Below are 13,447 nucleotides of genomic sequence, written 5' to 3'. Positions count from 1 at the left end.
TCCTCATGGTAACCCATAGTTTCATTCTGAACATCAGTCACTGCTCTGGGCTATGCACAGCAGTACTCTTGGGCTTAGAGGAGACTGCCCAAGCACCAGATGGCCCCAGACAGTTGTGCTTAGACTTTGGATCCACTTTCCATGGCTTTTTGTCTCCTTTCGAGCTGTCAGGTCTATACTGTCATTTTTCACTATCATCAAGTCCCTCTCCCTCACTCTGAATTTGCTGCTTTTAAACTACTATAGGCTTGGAAAGTAGGGTGCCTGGATTGCTAAGCATATTTGTAGAGCAAAAGTAAGCGGACTTCGAGCGAGGCTCTCCTGCAAGGGAGGTAGACTGGACTTGGATAGAGCATCCACCGTCTAATGCAACTGCAGAAATGTCTCCAGGACTCCATTTCAGTATTCCTATGGTCAGAAGGGCTGAGGTTGTTGGACACATGAGTTTTAACTAGACACTGGTATGCTTCTCTGTCTCCTCTGCCAGATGGGGAGTTTTGGGAGGGCGGGGCCGTGCCAGTTCTCTCCTGGAGCCCCCGGGCTTTCCACAGTACCTGGTATACAGGGGCTACCCAATCAATGGTTGTGGATTGACTGAATGAATGCATTTCTAATTTACTGGTCACCTTGATTTTTGTTTTCTTTTTTTCCTGAGACGGGGTCTGGCTCTGTCACTCAGGCTGGAATGCCGTGGCATGATTATGGCTCACTGCAGCCTCGAACTTCTGGGCTCCAGCAATCCTTCCACCTCAGCCTCCTGAGTAGCTGGGACTACAGGCACATGTCACTACGCCCAGCTAATTTTTAAATTTTTTGTAGAGAGGAGGTCTTGCCATGCTGCCCAGGCTAGTCTAACTCATGGGCTTAGGCCATCTTCCAGCCTTGGCCTCTCAAAGTGTTGGGATCACAGGCATGAGCCACCACACCTCCATTTTCTCTGCATCTTGTAGAAATGTGGTCTTAGGACCTATGACTGACAAATGGGTACTATTGCGTGAGGGTGGGCCATCCTGAGTTGACACACTTCAGCCCCATGAACCACTTTGGTTCTTACTAGTTGTAGACATGTAGCCACGACACGATTTAAAAAAAAAAAAAAAAATCTAATTTCATCATTTAATTAAGTTTCCTTTTGCCTCCTCCACTCCCCATGCAAAAAGACATTTCCTTTTTATATTAAGGTTTACAACAGTAATAGTAATAAACCCTCACATCAGTAAGGCAGTTAGCAGCTGGGATGAAGCTTTCCCTTTGGTGGCCTCATTTAAGCCTCTCGACAACTCCATAAAGCAGACGGGGTAGGGATCATTGCTTCCATTTCAGAGATGAGGCAGCTGGGGACCAGAGATGTAAAGCGACCTGATTGAGGTCACACAGCTGGCAGAGCTAAAACCAGAACCCACATTAGAGTGCTTGAGAATTTAGAACAGACCACTGAGGACAGAGGAGAAGACAAAAGCAACATGCCATGCTCATACTGTGCTGATGCCAAAATGAACATTTGCCACAGGGCTATAAATAGGCCTTGCATTTGCTGGAGTCTGCGATCCCATTGGGTGGCAGTTCCGATCTCAAGAACACAGCAACACGCTGTAAAGTTTCCAGGGCAGCATTTGGATGGCAGAGACATGGCTGGCTCCATGTGTCTCTGCTCTGACTCCAATAGGGACAGGAAAGCTCTCTCGGGGGTCTCTGCTCTGAGCGTCTCCTCCCTCTTTCACTTACCAGTCTTGATCCAGCATGAAAACAGTCTCCTTAGGATCTTCTGGACCTTTCAGAAGAACTCCTTCCTAACCAGACAAGACCATAAGTCCTTGAGGGCAGATTCCATCTGGGAACCAACACATGGACTCTACACCCAGCCCAAAGCCTCTGAGAAGCTCCTTGGAATGGAGCAGCGAGTGAAGACTCTAAGAGTAACCTCATCTCAAAATACCAAAACTAACAAGAGTGAAGAGGAAAATGGGATGAGAAGGTGGCATGGTGTCCCTGTGCCGTGTGGAAGGCAGACAAGCCCGGGGGCTTTGGGTCAAAAGGAAGGCAGCCATGCTGCCTGTTCAGAAGCAGAAACCACGGCTGGGAAAGCCACTTGGAAACTCATCCCAGTGCATAGCAGAGTGAGATCACAGTCACACCTGGGCTTTGGTTTGGCTTAAATCGGAACATAAGGCCCATCTATGTTTCTTGCAAACTGGAGGTGGGCAGGGCCTGGTGTGGCATCTTCACGGATCATTTTTATTAATTTATTTTTTCTGAAGTTACTTGTTTTTTCCTCATTCGATCAACACCAATCACCCACCATGTGCCAGCTCCTCGCAAGGCCCTGGGGATACTGGAGAGGGAGCACTGAGTTTCTTCTCTAAAAGAAAGCAGGCTCTCAAATTTGGGCCATTATTTTCCTTTTTAAAGTGGGTTATTTCTGGACCCTAGGTAGTAAGGAGCAAGGTTTTATGAGTTTTGGAGTAAAATTATTAAATCTATTCACTCTATATTTTCCATTTTTCTCATGGTCCTCCTTCAATTTCAATGTGGAAAGACCTCTTGCTGCTCTCCACTGATAAATAGAACGCTTAACACAATTTCGTGGAATCTACCAGTAAAACTTGCCAGTAAATGGTGGCCCATTCCATCTTTGGACACCTGAGACCCTATATAAACAACCAAAAAAGATGACTGGTATTTACTGAGGGTTCACTGTACATCAGGTACTATGCAGAGGGTTTTTGCTCAACAATCTTATCAGACAGGTGTTATAATCCTCGTTTTACAGATGAGAAAACTGGAGCTCAGAGAGTGTAAACAACATACCCAACTTCAATAATAAGTAGCAGAGCAGGGACTCAAGCCCAAGTTGATTGGCTCCTGAGTGCCAACCTCCATCCAAAATCCCTTGAAAGGTCAGCCTCACATCCTCTCCCTCCTCCCAGCTAAATCAGATGATCGGACAGTTCTCGTTTTGCTCCTGAGCCTTCAAGTTCAAATAACTACACGTGACCACGGCTTCCGGCCACTACTCTGTCCTCGCTCCTTGTCTCTTTTCAATTCCTACACCTGTCCAAAACAGGCCACCAGGAGCTGGACAGGTCTCCCTAGGTGGGGTCTCTCCAGCAAAGAGCAGAGGGACTACCCTGCCCTGGGTGTAGACATGCAATCTGAGGTCGCCTCGGCTCTCTGGCACTGTCCGCATGCTGATGACCTTAGTTACCAGACCCTGCAGTAAACTGGGGGTCATCTGGAACACCCAAAGTCCCTTTTCTTCTCAACACAGTACTTCTCAGCTATGCCTCTACCACTTGGCCTTAGGCAGCTTTGTCTGTTCTAATATAATATGTTAGGACAATTTACTCTGCTTGGATATAATCAAACATTCCGACCTGTTAAAGTTCTTTGCACTCAGACTCTGTCATCCAATGTATTTCATGATTTCTAGAATTCCTATTTATAACCTCATCCACATTACTGACAAAAAGATCAAAGAGGACAGAGATCTGTGGCCCATCACCAGACACTACACCTAGAATGACCTCAGTCTAAAAGGTGAAGCTTATTGGGTAGACAGTGACTCACCTGTCTAGGCTTTCATTCTGTTGACTTTTCTCCCGACATGATGGGGAGGATTGGGAGCTGGGACATCAAAATGAAAACTGACTTAGCTCCTGTGTTATGTCCCCTACATCTAACTTAAGCTAGAGATCATACGGAGAAAATCTTTTTTTTTTAGAAGCTAGATTAGGGATCAGATGAATGGGGATGGAGCCTTGGCTCTGCCATGAATTGGCTGAGGGCCCTTGGACAAGCCCCTTTACTCTATGGAGCTCTATTTCCTCATCTGTAAAATGGGAAAATCATAATTGCTTCACATGGTTATTGAAAAGATTAAATGACATAAGGCATAAAAAGGTCACCTTTGTCACCTGTCACACACTAGACAGCTGTAAAGGATTCAGGAGTAGAAAATCAATAGCTAATAATTTGTCCCTAACCTAAGACTCTGAGCCCTACCTACAGGGCAGGGAAGTGGGTCTGAGTCACTTCAGCCTCACCCTGATTTCTGGTATCTCCCCGGCTAAGTTGAGCAGACTTAGAATTAGCCAATGAGGCTTAGACAATGGGTTAGACTGAGGTCCCTGGTTCCTCAATGACAGTATTGTTCTGAGCCCTGGGGTGTTAGCTCCCCGGAAAGAGAAAAGAACAGTGAACCTAACTCTTCTGCTTCCAGGAACCCAGGCTCCAGTCCTACGATCCCACTCATAGACAGAGCAGGGAGAGAAGGAGTATGGGAAAGAGCTTCATGAACCTCCCCAAAGACACGAATGATACAACTGTTTTACTTACACAACAGAATACTTTTGCTGCCATATTCTGGTCAAACTGGCCAAGGATGATCCGCACATCATTCCCCTGTGGATGGAAGGACACGTCATGAAGGTGAGATGTTCAGCACCCCACAAAGGGTTCAAGCCTGTGACAGACAACATTCCTGCGCCTCTGGCTCTCAGCCCAGAGCTCTGCCTGGGCAGGTGGGCAGAGCAGAACCTCACCCCCAACCCCAGCCCAGCCTGGATTCTCTAGCCCTCTCTTGGGCTGGTTTTCCTTTGGCTCCTGCAATCAGTCTGCCCTGATCTCATGGGCAAGCCCTAGGGCAATTGTGTACAGGCCGGAGGCTAAAGCTGACTGTTCTCAGGGGCCTTGCAACCTCCCCTGTTCTCCTCCCACCAGGGCAGGCAAACCCTGAGACCATGCAGGCATCACCTAACCTTCCTCCTCACTTTACATATAGGAAAACTGAGGCCAGATGAGGAGAAAGGAGCTTCTAAGGGCCCCTGGGGAGTTGGTGGCAGAGACAAGACCCCAGTCAACCACACTCTGCTGCCCTGCCACAGTGTTCTAGCCCTTTCTACCTTCTTGACAGTTAATCCCTCAAGAAATTCCCGGAGCCCACAGTGCTTCCCAATTAAGAGGTTTCAGACTTGCTTTGAGCTTTGTTCACATCTCAGCTCTACCAACAAACCATGGGTGGCCCCTGGTCGCTCCTTTTCCATCTCAGCCCCAATTTCCTCATCTGTAAAATGAGGATAATGGTAGTACCTTCCTTATCGGATTTCTGGGAAGACTAAGTGAAATAGTCCTTGTAAAGTGCTTAACACAGCGCCTAGCGCATAGCGAGTGTCCAACTTTATTTCTAAGGAAAATCTATTTTTGAAAGCTCTACATGGGATTACATTCATATCTCAGGTGATTAATAGGAAAGTGCACAGTGACCCCTGTGACTCATTCATTCATTCAACAAACAATTACTGAGCATCAGCCAGAGGCTCTCCTGGGTCAGGTAAATGGGGTCTTCGTTGCTTTCTGGGGCATTGGGATCCAGCTGGGTCCTGCCCCAAGGAGAAGAACAGGCTGAAAGAGAATGGGTGGGGCGGCCACCAGGAGACCAGCCAGGCCCTGGCCCACACACCTGCTCCCCATCCCAGCCGCTTCCTGCCCTCCACAGTGAGGCCCAGCCTTGCAGGTGGTGCCACCTTCCTGCTGTTCATCCATCTCCTCCAGCAGGCCTCATGGCCCTTTGATGCATAAAGTAGAAAAATATGCTTTTAAAGATCAGTTTTTAGCATCTTTCAAAATTGGAAAGTGCTGACTGAGAGGCCATTTTACTCATCATGTACTTTAGCAAAATAAAGAAGGCCTGGATTCTAAAATCATCTTTCGTTTGCAAGCAAGAATGGAAAGAAGAGGGGGAAAAAAAACACTGGCTCTGAAAGGACTTTAAAAGATCGTTAACAGAGCAGTGGAAGGAAGGCAAGCCTTTGTCATCACCACGTCTGCAATGCTATAAAAAGTTCTAAGCTGCTTCCGTTCTGTGGACTTGCTTCCAGGCATGCTCCAAGATCTTTCTGCTTGTTTGTTGAAAATTTTTGGCATTTTTTTGCTGCTGATAGTACCTACCCATCCATCCATCCATCCATCTATCCATCCATCCATCCAGCAAATATCTATTCATCATCTACTTTGTGCCAAACCCTGTGTTGCTAAACATGGTATGGTAAAAACAGCTTATTAGTTTTTGAAGTCAGAGACCTGGGCTCAAATCACAGCTCCACCTCTGATTAGCTGAAAACTTTGGGTCTTAATCTCCTGGAGCCTCAATTCCTTCATCTCTGAGAAAGGGATAATCCTATGTACCTTGCCCAGTGGTTGTCAGATTCATCATAATGAAACTCACTCACTGGCTTCCATGCTGCTCTCTGCTGGCTGCCCTCCTGCCTCCCTGGCCACTCCTGCTCATAATCCTCATCATCAGCTTCTGACCTTTCTACCCATCCCTAAATGCTGGTGTTCTGTCCTTAGCTCTTTGCTCCCATCATTCTCCCTGGGCCACCTCCTTCATGACCCCAGCCACAACTGTTCTCTGTGTGCCGCGGACTCCAAATCTCTCTCCCCAGCCCCAGCTTTTCTCCAGTTTCCCACTGGACTCTTCCAGTTGGATTCTCTCAGGCACCTCCAACACAACTTGTTCCAAGCTGAATCCACCAGCTTTCCCAAGAGGCCCTTTCCTCCTCCTGTGTTTTCCATTTCTGACAATGGTCAGGAACTTGGGAGTCATCTTAGACTCACTGCTCTTCTTCAACCCTCATCCAAGCCATAACCAGAAACTGTTGGTTCTGTCTGCTCAAAACTAGCTCCTTAATCAGCTCCAACCCTCCAGCCCCACTGCCCTGAGTTTGGTCACCATCATTCTTTACTCAGTGAACAGCAACAGCCTCCCTGCATCCTTGCCATGAATCCTGCCCCATTCACCCACCGCCGCAGAGCAGAGGAAGGGTTCATTCCTAGATGATTGTGTGAAATCTGTGCATGGCTTCCTGAAGTTTGCAGATCAAACTCTGAGCTCCTTAGCACATTCAAGATGTGCTAAAGATAAAGATGGTAAAGATCCTATGCAGTCTTTACCAACTGACTTCTGCTCAATTCTCTATCACATTTCTCATATCCTGCCTTGGCAGTGAGTCCTAAAACAGGACTGCCATTCATTCATTCACTCATTCATTTATTTATTCATATTGCCACTCCGCCCCCCACCCATTCTGCAAGTCTATCCCTCCAGAGTGCCCTTCTCTCCCCTCCTACTCACTTTGCCTGCACGGCTGCTACTCACCCTTCCTACCTTAGCCCAGGCTCCTCTGCTCTGAGAAACCATGTCTCTGTCCCATCAGGCTTGTAGCCACTTCTTCCTCTGCGAGCCTGGACCACCCTGTGCTTCCCTCCAATATGGCTCAAATCCACTTACTTGCCTGTCTTCCCCACTGAAGTGAGGGTAACTTGACTCATCTCTGAGTCCCCAGCTCCCAGAACAGGGCACTACACATATGTCAACAAATACGTGTTTAATGCACGATGAAGTGAATTAATCCAGTGTGCAGCATCACGCACAATGCCTGGCCCACACTGCTTATTCAGTCACTAGTAGCCATTATCATCACTGCACTAGTATCTGGCCAGCCCCATGGTCTAGACCCTGGGATCACCATGTCCACTTCTTGAGTAGACCGAGGGAACCATATCTTCACAGCTGACCTCCTGACCACCTGCTGACAGTTAAATAACCAGCTCTGCCACTTGTGGACCATTTGGTGTCTTCGTTGCTATGACAACCAAGTTGCAAGGACCACTTGGTTCAGTGCTCCCAGGCTGTTAGCCCATGGGATCAACCATCTAGCTAATCTCTTTCCAGAGAGGTACAAGGCTTTCCCAGGGCTCCACAGAACCAAAATGAAAGCCAGAGCTCTCACTTTGGTGCTCCTTGACCATTAGAGGGCCCTGGAGAAAGATCCTATGCAGAACCAGGTCATGCCTGCTGCAGGAAGCTGTGAACACACACTCTGCTTCTAGATGATGAGAAAGAGGGGGCAAGATGCTGCCAAGTCTGGGAGGAAGGAGGAGCAGCCCAGAATCCAGGGTTGGGGAGAGGCCAAACAGGGGATGAGGTTGGATGGGGATCTTGGGGGATGCCATAGAGCAGTAGAAAGAGTTTGAGGTGCTTCTCAAACTAGAATATGTTCATTCTAGAGCATGAGGAGGTATCCTGAGAGTAGGGAATACAGATACACCAGGTTCTTCTCTCTGAAGTAGCAACTTACTGGAAGATTCAGGGGTGAGGGGAAAGGTTTTAGATTTGGGGAATTATAACAGCTTTTCCACACATGTGCACACTCTCATAAAAGTTCCAGAATCATGCTTTTCAATGGTGCATAGCTTGTATCTTTTTCTGAAAGTCCAGAGAGCAGAAAGAAGAAATTTGGGAATAGCAGTAGCCCCTGCTTTCGGCCAAGCCCCCTGCCTCCCTGCCAGGGTATGGGCCCATTCTCTTATGCTGAAAGGGCTTGGGGTAATCTAGGCAGTAGTAGGAGGCAGGGAAGGGCGGCCATAACCATCCCTGAGGATGACAGTGACAGATCAGAGCTGTGATATCACAAAGGACTGGAAACGTGGCAGAGGGCAGGGTCTGGAAAATCCTGTGCCCTCCCAGGGACTTGGCTTGTAGGGGCCTTCCTGGAGTGAAAGCAGATGACCTGAGTTGGGGCAGATGAGATGGTCAGGTCTAGGGTTGGAGACCACACATGGAGACCTATGTTCACACCCTCAAGAGGCTACTTGCACAGGAAAGGGGCAAAAGTGGAAGGAAACAGCCATGGGAATGCGGTAGGAAAATGGGGAGCGGTGTTCAGGCCAAACCCTCCCTACCCCCAGTGACAGGATGAGTGAGGGAGAAGCACACTAAACTCCCTCTGGAAAGGAGTCTAATGTTGCCAACCCTGGGTAGGTTTCCTTTCCTCTTTCTTGACTCTCTCATCCCTCATCTAGAACCACTTTGTCTCTGGGATGCTTCAAGAGAGCTAAACACACACACACGCACACGACACTTAGCAAAGATAATCCATTTCAAAGAACTAGTGTGCACCCCCAGTTTGCAAGCAATCCTAACACCATAAAAATAACAACTCTCGAGCCCTTTCTGAGCTGTTGTGCTAAGCGGTCCGTCAGCCCCACCCTGGGAGGTGGGCGCTATTTTATACTCACTTTGGAAAGACTCATGAGCAAAGCAGGGTCCAAAGAACACTACAGCCGGGGCAGATGCACCTCCTTGAGGCTGGTACACCCACCCTGGCTGCAGTGAGGGTGGGCTGCTGACAGCTCACTCCCTTCTCTGGAGAACTGCCCTCAGCTAAAGGGAGCTTCCTGGCCATGGGAGCCATGCCATGCCCCACACCCCACAGAGAGCAGCCGACAACTGACTCATGTTGGTGGAAAACTCCAGCCCCCTTGCTGAAAGGCGGGATCAGCTCTGTGGTGCCGTCTGCGCTCCAGAGACCCCTGTGGGGCCAGGCTAAACTGGTATTCATCCAAGACAGAGCCCCTCCTGCCTCATCCTGCTTCCCTTCCCTTCTCCTAAGAGTACTCCCTCAATAAATCACTTTCCCAAGCATCTCAGGCTCTGTTTGTAGGGACTCCCACCTAAGATGCCAGGTCACACAAATAGGAGGTGGTGGCACTGGCCTTGCCCCAGGTGGGTGTCGTCCCAGAGCCTGAGTGATTGACCCTTCACTCCTATCTACTGTCTCCCAGCTGAGGAGGCAAACCCCACTGGGTCTGAGCTGCTGGAGCTCAGCACTCAATCTGCAGCAACAGCTAATCGAGAAAAGTCATGCAGATGTTGAAGTGAAAGGATATAAATGGCAAATGCAATCCTGAGCCACTAAAATTGCTGGTGTGCATTTAAAAGTGCAGGACAGCAGAGGCGAGGAAGATTAGGGACCATGCCCTCTGGCCAGCCTTCCTTGCCTCTGGAGCATGGAATCTTGCAAGGAAGGTCAAGCTCAACCCTGAGCCTCAGCCTGATCTTTGGGTTGTCTGGAATCTCCTGCCACTCATGCATCTGTCTAGAACCCACTCAATGGCATCCTGTTTTCTTAGAGCCTAGCCTTGCAGACTACCTACTGTGCTGGGCTGCTGAAAATTCAAATGTCACAATGCTATATAAAGAGATGAGATGCTATAAATCCTTAAGGCAGCTGAGCTGTTAGAGGCTGGCCATGACCTGGGCCAGCAGGCACTGCCTAAGGCTTCCGAAGCCCAGGCCAGTCCTGTGCCCCAACTGTCTGGCTGCAGACCTGGAGTGGGCCCTAGAAGGTTAGCCTAGAATGTTCTCCAAAGTCCCTCCTGGCTCTGACAAACTGATCCCACACCCAAAATGAGTACTCTCTTTTATTTAGCTAAAATTTGTCTTACTTAGACCCCATCCCCCACTGGAAATGTCCGTAAAGGCAGAGAAGCACACGCTTCACTCTCAAGGAAGGGAGCGAAGAGGCAATAGCCCACAGCAGCCCAGTGGAAAGCATGGCATTTCTTTAAAGTTTATTCTTGTATCTTGAAAATTCATGTATATTTAACACTCCAATAATGTATCTATGTCATAAGTTAAAAATAATACCTTTTCGTCTCCACGTCTCTGAGCAAACCTGGCCTGTGAGAAAGATGCACCATGTTTATTCTGCAGCTTTGCGTCCCCTTGGGGTGCCTGTATGAACCTCAGTTTCAGGCAGTCAGGATGGACTCCTGACCTGTGGGGGTGGCAGTTCTCCTCAGGTCTCTCCTATCTGGTTGGGAAAAAGGGAGTCAATTCCCTAAGGACTTGTTTTTGGCCAGAGTTGAGAGGGAGAGCACAGTTCCCACTAGGACTTTCCCACAGAGCAAGGGGAGGGCAGTCCTCTCAAAACCTATCTTTGTAGTCGACTTATGACAGGCAGAATAATAGCCACATCCTGGCTGGGCACAGTGGCTCATGCCTGTAATCCTGGCACATTAGGAGGCCAAGCCAGGAGAATCACTTGAGCTCAGGAGTTCAAGACCAGTCTGGGAAACATGGAGAAACCCTGTCTCTACAAAAAAATAAAAATAAAAATAAAAAAATATATATATATTTAAATATATATATACACTTTAAAAATATATATATTTAAATATATATACTTTAAAATATATAAATATATATGTATTAATATATTATATATATTATGTATAATATATAATATATAATAAAACATATATAATATATAAATATATATACATATTTTAAAAGTATATATATTTTAAAATATTTTAAAAGTATATATATATATTTAAATATATATATATATAAATTGGCTGAGTGTGGTGGTACGTGCCTGTAGTCCCAGTTACGTGGGAGGCTGAGGTGGGAAGATTGCTTGAGCCCAGGAAGTTGAGGCTGCAGTGAGCTGTGATCACACCACTACACTCCAGCCTGGGCGACAGAGTGAGACCCTGTCCCCACTCCCCCAGCCCCCCGAAAAAGGCCACATCCTAATCGCCAGAACCTGTGAGTATGTTATGTCACATGGTAAAGGGAAAATGCACATTGCAAATGGAATTAAGGTTGTTTATCAGCTGATCTTAAAATAGGGAGATTTTCTTGGATTATCCAGGTGATAATGTATTCACAGGGTCCTTAAATGTATTCATGTATTCACAGGGTCCTTAAACATGGCCGAGGCAGAGACAGTGATACAGTGTGGGAAAGGCTACACTGACTATGGCTCCCTTTGAAGATAGAGGAAGGGGGCCGCCAGCTGAGGGATGCAGGTGGCCTCTAGATACTGGAACTAGAGTTTCCCGAAGGAACTTGGCCCTATTGACACCGTGATGTTGGCCCGTCAAGATCCATGTAGGACATCTGGATTCCAGACAGTAAGATAAATTTGTGTTGCTTGAAGCTGTTCAGATTTGTCACAGCAGCAACGGGAAATGCAGATACCGCCCTCTCTGGAGAGGCCTTACCTTAGGCTGATCCTGTCTCCCTCCCTCTCTGCTGGGGTTCTAGGACACTCAGTTGTTGCTGACTAGTCAAGTAGCTTTTCTGTTCAAAGCTGTCCCCTTAATGTGAGGCTTAAGGATCCCCACTAGTATTGTTGGAGAATTGGGCTATTTTTGTCAGTCACTCAAAAAAGAAAGCCAAACATGGCTCTAAATGGCAGAGACATATTTTCTTTTCCTTTTTTAAGAGTAGAAAGCCTGGCTCAATTTAGAGGGTCTTCATGATGTTGCACTGGGCCCAAATATTGCATTAATATAAAAAATAAAGATGAGAGCTTTCTGCTTATCTGTGTCTTTCTGTCATTCGCTAGCGCTTTTTTTTTTTTTTTTTTTTTTAACCACTCCTCCACTTAAGGCAAGCAAGTTGCAAAGCCACTTCATTCCTGTTTTATTACTAAGAAGAAATGCGGGGAGACAGGTCATTTAAAAATGTTGGGTATGAGTAACCTTGGAATGTTGAGAGGCTATGCAGGAATCTTTCTCCTGACTGAGGAGTGTGGGTGGACACGAAGCTGGGAGGCATGCCGTGGAGGTTCAGAGCCAGTCTGTAGCTAGATTGCTGAGCTAGAATCTCAGCTCAGTCACTTAATCAGCTTCATGGCCTCAGGCTAGTTATTAAACTTCCCAGAGCTTCAGTTTCTCTACCTATAAAATGGGGATAATAATAGTACCTATCTTCAGAGCAGGTGGTGGCAAACACTTTCTATAAAGGTCCAGATAGTAAATATTTTAGGTCTCATAGGCCATATAGTCTCTGTTGCAATTACTCAATTCTGCCGCTGTAGCACAAAAGCAGCCAAAGACATTGTGGTAAATGGATGTATTCCTATAAAACTTTATTTACAAACACAGAGAGTGGGCCAGATTTGGCCCATGAGCTGTAGTTTGCTGACTGCTATTATAAAGTTATTGTGGGGATGAAATGAATTCATGAATCTGTGAGCACAAAGGGAGTGCTTAAAAGTGTCCTCCTTTGATGCTGAAGCAGAAGTGTTGGATGAGGTCAGAAGAAGAGGCTGTGATAAGATGGAGAGAGAGAAGAGGAGCCCTCTGGAAAGAGGTGCCTGCTGGCACAGCGCTGACACAGGCAAGCAAGGTTCCTGTCTCCTCTGGTAGATTCACCTGCAATAGGGAAGCTCTGTGGTCCCAGAGACCCTAAATGAGTTGCTCACAATCTCTCAACTTTGCTTACTGTCTCAAAGTTTGGATTTTAGAAAGTCCTTTGTTATTATTTTAAGATATGCATTAAAACATAGGGAATTCCATGGCTTCTTTCCCTGAAATTCCCTAATTTTATTATTTAGTGTTTTATTATTTAGTCTTTTCTCTATTCCAGCGTCTCTCAAGTTTCGAACATAATATCAACTACTGATTTTTCAGTCCCTGAGAGAGCCCAACAGTCTGCATATGGCGCATCACACAATTGGGATGGCCCAGTGCCCTCTCTACAGAGGAAGACATCAAGGCCGGGACGGAGTCCAACCCTGGGTCCACTTGATTCAAAAGCCCCTGCTATGCTTGGTGCAGTGGCTCATGCCTGTAATCCAGCACTTTGGGA

The 13,447-nt window shown here is 47.1% G+C and overlaps 1 protein-coding gene across 1 annotated transcript in view; it reads right to left on the bottom strand.

Moving 5' to 3' along the window:
• GABBR2 (gamma-aminobutyric acid type B receptor subunit 2) overlaps nt 1-13,447 on the bottom strand; it is a 422,876-nt gene that overhangs the window by 185,037 nt on the left and 224,392 nt on the right. Inside the window, exon 5 of the mRNA XM_023202917.2 lies at nt 4,336-4,401. Coding sequence (XP_023058685.1) covers nt 4,336-4,401 — 66 coding nt within the window. The remainder of the gene's footprint in view (nt 1-4,335; nt 4,402-13,447) is intronic.

The sequence above is a fragment of the Piliocolobus tephrosceles genome, chromosome 14, assembly GCF_002776525.5.
Source record: "Piliocolobus tephrosceles isolate RC106 chromosome 14, ASM277652v3, whole genome shotgun sequence".
Lineage (NCBI taxonomy): Eukaryota > Metazoa > Chordata > Mammalia > Primates > Cercopithecidae > Piliocolobus > Piliocolobus tephrosceles.
The sequence above is the reverse complement of the archived record's forward strand: the minus strand, read 5'-3'. Positions and strand labels throughout refer to the sequence as shown.